Source organism: Lycium barbarum, chromosome 7 (assembly GCF_019175385.1).
Source record: "Lycium barbarum isolate Lr01 chromosome 7, ASM1917538v2, whole genome shotgun sequence".
Lineage (NCBI taxonomy): Eukaryota > Viridiplantae > Streptophyta > Magnoliopsida > Solanales > Solanaceae > Lycium > Lycium barbarum.
This window is the reverse complement of record NC_083343.1, coordinates 132,056,118-132,065,570: the sequence shown is the minus strand read 5'-3', so window position 1 is coordinate 132,065,570 and position 9,453 is coordinate 132,056,118. Positions and strand designations below refer to the sequence as shown.

Sequence of the window (9,453 nt, the reverse complement as noted above, 5' to 3'; positions counted from 1 at the left end):
GTGGCGGAGCTAGGAAGTTGACGAAGGGTGTGCAATTTTTTTCTCACTTATATTAAGGGTGTGCAAAATTAAAGATATACTCATAATAACTAACATTTAACCTATGTATACTACGTAATTTTCCGGTGAAGGGTGTGCACCTAACCACCCTTCGCCTGAGGTGGCTCCGCCCATGTCATGATGAGAATGTACTTCTCTGTAATATAATGGAAAGGTAGAGGTAGAATTCAGTTCCCCTCTCTTCTTGACCACATGAAGGAGATAAGAATTCCTTTAGGCGGGTAAGGTGCGCTCCCAGGTCGAAGGCGAGAACTTGAAAGTGAATCATTCAACGGTAGGGTGAATTTCCTATCCTGCAAACTAAACGAATAATTTTGGAAGGTTAGTTCAAAAGAATTGTTACAATGAGAACATAATACATTCGCATTACAATAGGAAATGATAAGAGTTAAACTGCATAATAAAACAGTGATACAGGTTATGTGAACAAGAGGAAGGGGCTACTACCACACACTCATTAGTCTAAAAATAATTATTTTTAAGATAGTTATGCTTACACAAATTAATTTTTCTAGAAAACATGTTAAAAAATAGCCCTAACAAGTTACTTGAAGCTCTGTTCTTTGCTTTTTCCCAAAAGATAGTGTAAGAGCTTGTGTACAAACAACAAATTATTGCTTAAATAAAGATTCCAGAGAGGTCACATTCAGCCCTTTGGTTGTATAATAGCTGCAGATGAGACCAAATTTCTAGTCATTCATTTGGCCTCCAATGATTCAGGACCATGAGAGGCATGAGATCATCAAAATTGGAACTATGTTAAGACATTTTCACCTTTTCCAAGGCCTGTTTTTGCTAGAAAGTGCATTTGGGTCACATTGACATCACTTTAACTGAATTCTATATGGATCCATTCCAAGAATTCTGGAATATTTGGACATTAGTCAAGCTTTTAAGTTTCTTATTTTAGCATAAGTTTTGGATGATTGTGGACTGCCATTTATGTCAGTGGCGTACACGGGGATAAGTACAAGCTGTGAGATAAATTTAGCTATGGGTAAGAATTTATTTCATATTTTAAATTGATTGTTATATTTAATATTATTATAGTTCGCACAACTTTGAATCTCTCCTTTTTTCAACGGTAAAAACTTTACCTGCACTGGCTGTTTACACTAAGCCAATGAATGTAAGAAATGTTTTTCATATAGACTTTTTAACACAACCATTAAATGTTATGCATTTTCACTTAGATTTGTTGATTCTTAATGTTAATTGTTTAGTTAGGTGTAAACATCCAGTGAGGATAAGTATTCCTTCTCAACTCATCAATATCCCACCACTTATTATAGTTTTAACTAGCTTGGTAAGCCATCCTACTCCAACCGTTCCAAGACACTTCCAAACCTCTGTGAGGATACTATTTGGACCACGCTTTCTGAGCTTCACATTTTAGTGGCACGGCATAGCTAAAGTTTCTATCGCGCACATATTTATTTGTGGATCCAAATTGTTATTGTTGTGGTTCAAGTTGAACAATTAATCAAGAATAGCTTCTTCACCTCTCATCGATCTCATTATCTCCAGTCAATACTTGTTGATAATCTTCTTTAATACGCTTCATCTGTTTTAAGTCCTAAGTGTTGGAGAAGAAACGTATTCATATTAAATATATAGATGTCATAAAGACAAGTACGAGAGAGTCATCACCAGCGTAAGAACAGTACTAAGAGATACAAAGGAGTTTTTCATAATCGTGGACTTTTATAAGGATCGGCATTGAGCCCCCACTTTCTTACCATAGTTATGGTTGAGCTAACCAACACAGTACGTACAAGAATGGTTCCAACCTATTGTATGTATACATATTGTTTTTCAAAAGTTTTGACTAGATCATACATACCCATAAAGGAGTCCATGTAACAGACATAGCAAGCTGGCCTTGCTCAGGTTCTTTAGCAATGAATGGCTTATTAGGTTCAACATTTTAAGGCTCCTCAGGGTTGCTCCGTATTATGCTCAATACATGGCCAATGTAAGTACTTGGATCTATTGTGTTCTTTTTATATTAAATCATCACCATTAGGTTGTGAGCCTAAGGTGTGGGGGGTTTGGGATCTATTGTGTCATTAACATTTGACAGTCACTGTCATCTGTTGTGTCGTTAACCTTTGACAGTCATTGTCTTAACGGAAATGATATGAGGAAGCTAGCTGTTAGAGGCTGAAAAAGGTGGCTTCTTGAACTCAAAGGGTGACAATTTTCTTCATTTTCAGCAAGAAATGGCTATATAGACAGAGCTATATAGTGGGGTGTCAGTAAATTAGTCAAAGATACATCCAATTGGTTCTCAGAGCTTAGGGGGGAACAAAGTCAAACTGGTTGAATCTGAAGCGGGGTTTGATCAATCTTGGATTATAATGGAAAATACAAGAGCATCAGCTCAAGGACCAACATCACCAGCTGAGGAGCTGCTAAGGAAGATCCAAGAACTGGAGGCAGGGAATCCCCAATTGAAGCAGGAGATGTTTAAGCTCATGATTTCCGATGATCACAGATCACAGAGACAAAGGTCTCATTCCATCTCCCCACAAAAGCTACCTCGTTTTAAGGCTGGCGGTGGCTTTGATGGCGGTTCTCTGGATGTGTGGAAAAGGGGGTCAACTTATTTCCGTCATTCGTCACCATTGCAAAGAGAGAGTAGTAGTAAGGGTGATGGAGACAGGAGTATTGGTGGAGGAGGCCCTGCTGCAGTGAAATTTATTGATAGACAGTATTTGAATATATTACAGTCAATGGGACAAGCAGTTCATATACATGATCTCAATGGTCATATAATTTACTGGTGAGTAATTGAAAAGGACTTCCTATCTTTTGCTTTTTATTTCCTTGTTGTCTGTTGGGACTTGGGAGATAAAAGAAGGTGGGATGGGAGAGATTACCTTGTGCCTATGATTATTTGAGTTTACTTTTTTAGTTGGCTAGTCAACAGTTGCAATAGTGAACACTAAACACTTCGTGCAAATAGGTAAGAGCATTTTATTTGGCCTTAGTTAGACTTTTACTGGTGCTTGTCACATTTGTTCAATGTTATCAATATAGGAATGTAATTTGAGCCACTATTGCACAGGAATCGAATTGCTGAAAACCTATATGGTTATTCTGCTGCAGAAGCTCTTGGACGAGATCCTATTGAGCTCCTAACAGATGTTCGGGATTATGCTGCTGCTACTAACATTCTACACCGACTGAAAAGGGGTGAGAGTTGGACTGGACAGTTTCCAGTTAAGAACAAGCGAGGGGATAGATTTGTCATAGTAGCTACTAATACCCCATTTTATGATGATGGTGGTACTTTGGTCGGTGTTATTTGTGTATCGGGTGATGTGAGACATTTCCAAGAAACAGGGCTTGCATCGAGGGGAGTGAAGCAGTTGGAAACTGATACAAGATTTAGAGCCACCACCCTTGCTTCTTCAAAACTTGGAGTTGATCCCCAGCAGCCCCTGCAAGTTGCCATTGCCTCCAAAATAGCTAATTTGGTTAGTGCTTTCTTTGTTTGGGTAGTTTTCTGGTTTTCTTTTGGTTCTCTTTACAGTTGTCTATTAAGGTTGACATATGCTGACATGACGAGACCTCATAACAGGCCTCAAAGGTGAGCAACAAGGTTAGGTCAAAAATAAAGATAGGAGAGAGCAGCGTGCTTCACGAAGGTGGAAGTGGAGATAGTCAGTATTCTGACCTTGCATTTTCTGATGCTGCTCTCTCAGATCACAGGGAGGATGCAAATTCAATTAGAGCGAGTATGCCTAGGGGAGATGTTCACCCTTCTCCCTTTGGATTATTCGCTAATCTTGCAAAAGAGGAGCATTCCATGGAGAAACGCTCAAGAGATTCTTGGGACGAGAGTGAGGGAAAACAAGGGATTTATAAGATTATCACTTCGAAGGCAGATGAATGGATAGCAAGGAAGAGCTTACCGTGGCCATGGAAAGGCAACGAGCGAGGTGCCTCGGAGGCAAGGGCTACACGATTTTTATGGCCTTGGCTAAACAATGACCAAGACAATGAGTTTAATCACAATAACAGTTATAATGAATTAAAACCAGACAATCAGCTTATTGATACTAACTGGTCAACCACCAATGAAGCTTCGGGATCCTGGTCTTCGTCAGTTAATGCCAACAGCACAAGCAGTTCTAGTAGCTGTGGAAGTACCAGCAGTAGTACTATTAACAAGGTGGACGCAGATACTGACTCCTTGGATTACGAAATCTTGTGGGAGGACTTAATAATTGGAGAAAATATTGGAGAAGGTACGTGAAATTCCTTCTACTAGTTATATTGTCAAATAAATGTCTATCAGTTATTCCAAACATGTTCCTAGTATTCTTTGAATCAGGCAATGATGTCGTTTACTTTCATTTTCTGTTTCCAGCCATTGTAGATGCTTCTATTGTGAACAATAATCAGAAGTTAGTAGTCAATTGCACTCAAACCTATGTATATCGATTTCCGAAGCTAACTCATTAATTTTGCTACAAATAATCTGTACCAGCTTTATAGCTTTGATATTCTTATGCAGTTCCAGTTTTTACCGTAGCCTTTTCTTTTACTTATTTATTCTCACTTTTCCTTTCATATGTGTTTCTCTAGGTTCTTGTGGAACTGTTTATCATGGGATGTGGTATGGATCAGTATGTTATTTGCCTCTTCTTTGATTACTATTTATTGCCAAGAGTTCTTTGCCTCTTCCGTTCATTAAACTTCCTGGAGACCGAATGTTCAAGCAATTATTTGTCAAGTATTTCTAGACATACTACAATTTTGATTAGATGTCATTGTATAACATATCATTTGTTCGAATATACATTTGTAAGTTACCATTTTCTCCTTTGTAACATAATGATGTCTTCGTTGTGCAGGATGTTGCTGTTAAAGTATTTTCCAAGCAAGAATATTCTGATGAAGTGATATATTCTTTCAAACAGGAGGTCAGTCTGTTTCTCACAAATTTTTCATGAAATGCTTTTGCCTTATTTTTTTTTCTTTTCCTGATTGAATATTGTCTTTCCATAGAATTTTAAGCTATATGTCCGTCATAATGACGGTCTTTCAGTTATTTCATAGAAATCACCATAAAATTTCTGTAGCCTTTAACGAGATCCTGAATGCAGTGAACCAAGGTCAAAACTCACCAGCAATTTATTGTCTACAAATTATATGCTTTGAATTGTTGAAGAGAAGGACAAAGATGGAAGATACTGAGCACTAAGCCGAGCTGTTTATGCTCTCTGTCACTGTGATTTCTGGAAAATTTTGAACTTGCTAATGTAATCAATCCCAGTTAATGCAGGACCAATGCAAAGAGCAGTCTGCAAATGATGAGAACTAAGTGTGACAAACAAAAATACCATTTTTCCAGTTCATTTGCTGCACTAGCACTTAAACAAGGAATAAAGAGAAAGCTTTCTGTTTTGGAGTTCTTCTCTTGCTTGAGTCTTGGTTGTCTGGAAAATCATAAATCAGACATCCATGGTTCTGAATCTATCTTTTGAATTCTATTAATTTTGATCAACTTCCACTTGGAGTTCCTCTTCTTTTCCAGCCCAAATGCTTTCTGATTTTGTAGGATTAATTGCCAAAGAAAATAGTTCTACAATGAAACGCCTCATAATAGCATATCTTGGAAAAGTTTTTTATTTTATGCCTGATATTAGTGCATGGAGACTAAAGCTTAATGCTTTTTCACCAATTCAAGTACGGTTACTAACATTACATTAGATCCAGAAGCATCACTGACAAGTCTTATGCTTTTTTTTTTGTAGGTGTCCCTAATGAAACGACTTCGACATCCAAATATTCTTCTTTTCATGGGTGTAATAACTTCACCTCAACGCCTTTGCATTGTCACAGAGTTCCTCCCACGGTAATCCTCTATCTTCTTCATGCTGAATAACCGGTTTCTATTTTCCCCTTTCTCCCTTAGCAATTTTGTGTAATTTTATTCCTTGTGACTATATCAGTATATTTCGTGTGTAACTGATAAACTGTTTCACCTTTTGAATTATTGCAGGGGAAGTTTGTTCATGCTATTACGGAGGAATTCATCCAAATTAGAATGGATACGACGAATCCGCATGGCTTTAGACATAGTAAGTTCCTATGAGATTTTTAATACCAGTTACTTATGTATATACATATATGCTAATATATGTATATACATACATACATACATGTGTATGTATGTATGTATGTATATATATGTAACTGTATATATATATATATATATATATATATATATATATATATATATATATATATATATATGTATGTATGTATATCCTGCCAGCTTGCATGCAACTCGACTATTCATGTGTGGCTGATCATCAACTTCTTTCTATTAGTTCTATAACATTTGGTTGAGATAATTGGAGCTACCAGGGTTATTCTTTTAGGTTAACAATCATTTTCTTTTGCTGCATTTTTCAGGCTCGTGGCATGAATTATCTTCATCTTTTTAGCCCACCTATAGTTCATCGAGACTTGAAGTCATCAAATCTTCTTGTGGACAAGAACTGGACTGTTAAGGTCTGGGTTCAGTTCATCTGAATGTCTAATTGTCTATTACTAAATAGCTTTTAATATGTTGAAAAAAATTCTCACCATGCAAATATCACTAGGTTGGGGACTTTGGTCTGTCACGTCTTAAGCATGAAACGTATCTAGTAACAAAGACGGGTAAAGGAACGGTATCAGCTTGAACTCATACCTCTTCCTTACTGTATTAATAACTCACTTGTGTTGTTTGAATTTCAAGGGACTTATATCTCTTTCTGCCTTAATTCTCCTGCAGCCTCAATGGATGGCTCCCGAAGTTTTTCGCGGTGAACCTTCAAATGAGAAGTATCCCAACTATGAGATATAATGCACTTTTATGCAGATTCCTGAATATTTTAATGATATCAATCCTTCTTTGGATGTGCATTTAGGTCTGATATATACAGTTTCGGAGTTATACTATGGGAACTCGCCACTGAAAAGATACCTTGGGAGAACCTCAACTCAATGCAGGTATTTTCTTCTTTCTGAAATCTCACTTGGACAAGATACCATAAAATTCGATTGTCTAGCTCAGGTTGTGAGCAAAAGACAAAACTTGGATTATTTTTCACCATATAGTGGTATATAAAGAACAACTTTCTTTTACAGGTGATTGCAGCTGTAGGATTCATGAATCAGCGGCTAGATATCCCAAAGGATGTTCATCCACAGTGGGCTTCTATTATTGAGAGCTGTTGGCATAGGTTTACATCTTAGTTCTTTCTCTCATCGTAATTTGTTTTTCTGGAAGCAAATAGCTCTATAGGAATACATTGTCATGTCTAATATATATGCTGAAGATTAGGATATATTCCAATTATTATCTGGAAAACTTCCAAGGCGTATTGCATTGATATTCAAATATGTTCTGAAGTTATAAAGGAGTCGTCCTTAGCAAAACAGGCTGAGATGACAAAGGAACATATCCAATATCGTCTTTGCTAATAAAGGAGATGTTAATGGACAATTTGCAACCTTGTCCTCTTGCATGATTTTAGTTAATGGAATTCAAACCCACGACTTGAAGCAATTTTGAGCCACCTAAAGCTTCCCTTATACAATTGTTTTACATTATTTTTGCACTATAATTTTTGAAGAGGGGCTTCAATTGAACCCCCTCAGGACCATGTAACTCCGGGCTAGCCCTGGAAACCATTTAGCTTTGAATCACATTAATTTTGCTCATCTTTTGAACTGAGCTGGTATACAACTTTACTGTTTTGTCCAACTCAGTGAGCCAAATTGTCGCCCGTCTTTCCAAGAATTGGTGGAGCAACTTAACGATCTGCAGAGGCAGTATGTTATTCGAGCCCAGACAGCAAGTAGCACTGCAGGAGATAACATCCATAAGGAACAGTAAATACAAATAGCGCACTTGTGCTTGAGTTCCATCGGCAGGTTGGTCAGAGAGGCATTGTGCTAACTCAAACATAGGAATGCCATCACACTATTTTCCTCAACTCACTTACTCTTGCTGGAATTATAAAATAGCAAAACAACTTTTTGAGCTTTCAGGAGTAGTAACTTTTCTCTTACATAAACAGTGGTTTGCCAAATGAATTATACTACACCATTGCCCGTCTGACTGGTGGAGTTTATGAAGGTTGGGATTCAAGATCCTAAATTCATGTTCTAGAACACTTTTATATTCATACAGTATTAGAAATATAACCTGAATGAAAATTTGGTTGTGTAGGAATGGCAACCCGGTAATGTCTTTCGTGGCTCTACACTTTCTGATCATGTTTTGCGCTTCAATAATATCCCACAGGTAATTGATTATTCATCCTCAGCCATGTTCCAAATGAGGTATCCTGATTGCTGTCAGTTGTCATAAAATCTTCAATTGACCTTGTTGTCTATGCGAGTAAAGTGCTGAATATATAGCTTTATCACAGTAAAGCTTCCTCATAACTGCCCCAGGCTATCTAAGACATTGAACAGCAATCATGCAACTGAAAAACTTCCATGTGTATAAGAGGTTACATGTCCAAACAAAGATTTATGACTAAGGGCTTTTCCTGCCAAACTGCAATAGTTTATCTAATAAGGATAGAAATAGGGAATGACACTTCATTTGCAGGCTCTTACACCATATGATTTTGTGGAAAGTATGAAGAAGAGGGCCATTAAAGTGCTGGGAATCAGCCACAGGTAGCATTTCTTGTAGCTCATTTCATAACTAATTGTAAAAGTTTATATCCTAGACTTGTTCCCTGAAAATGGTAGCTGCAGAAGCTAAATGATGTACTTGAAAGTCTTCTAAACTTGTAGCGTTTAATTATCTGAGACTCGTGTGACTCTGAATGCATCTCAAGCATTGCATCTACTTCTTGTGTGATAGGATCAAGAGAGGTGACAGCAGAGATAAGAAAGTGGAACTACTACTGCAGCATTATGCAAGGGAAAATTTCCCTTTGTTAAGTACATGGAATACACGATTCAGGTTGCCACTTATACTCTCTCAAAGGCAAACAACCTAGTCCTCAATGTTGATGCAAAATTGGGTCCCTCTTCTTGGATCTCCTTCCTGGCAGTGGAACGTTCTGTAAGCCAGAAATTGATGATATGGTAGATATCGGTTACCTGAATAGGCTGTTTGTGCTGTCACGTTCTATGGGTCAAGCATGCCAAGGTGAAGTTGACGATCTGTTTAACCTTTTTCTGGATCTTCATCTTGCCCTATGAGCTTATACAGTGAGTGCCGATGTTAAGGATCCTTTAGTTCTGAGCGAGGGCTTTATCGGGTGAGTTGACTGATGCTTCAAAGCAGTTCCATTAACTATTCGTCTACGTTACACAGAAATTTAGTCATTAAACGATTGAAACGTACCCTTTTGAATTTCGGGT

At 37.6% G+C, this 9,453-nt stretch overlaps 1 protein-coding gene across 1 annotated transcript; it reads left to right on the top strand.

The window, feature by feature from the left end:
• Window positions 1-1,404: 1,404 nt before the first annotated feature.
• On the top strand, window positions 1,405-9,238 carry LOC132604492 (uncharacterized). The gene is made up of 14 exons (XM_060318021.1): window positions 1,405-2,845; window positions 3,131-3,542; window positions 3,647-4,316; window positions 4,657-4,697; window positions 4,926-4,994; window positions 5,829-5,929; window positions 6,077-6,155; window positions 6,493-6,591; window positions 6,684-6,752; window positions 6,857-6,906; window positions 6,993-7,074; window positions 7,213-7,307; window positions 8,300-8,374; window positions 8,948-9,238. The coding sequence occupies exons 1-14, from the start codon at window positions 2,421-2,423 to the stop codon at window positions 9,084-9,086; spliced, it is 2,406 nt and encodes an 801-aa protein (XP_060174004.1). The 5' UTR covers window positions 1,405-2,420; the 3' UTR covers window positions 9,087-9,238.
• Window positions 9,239-9,453: the final 215 nt, after the last annotated feature.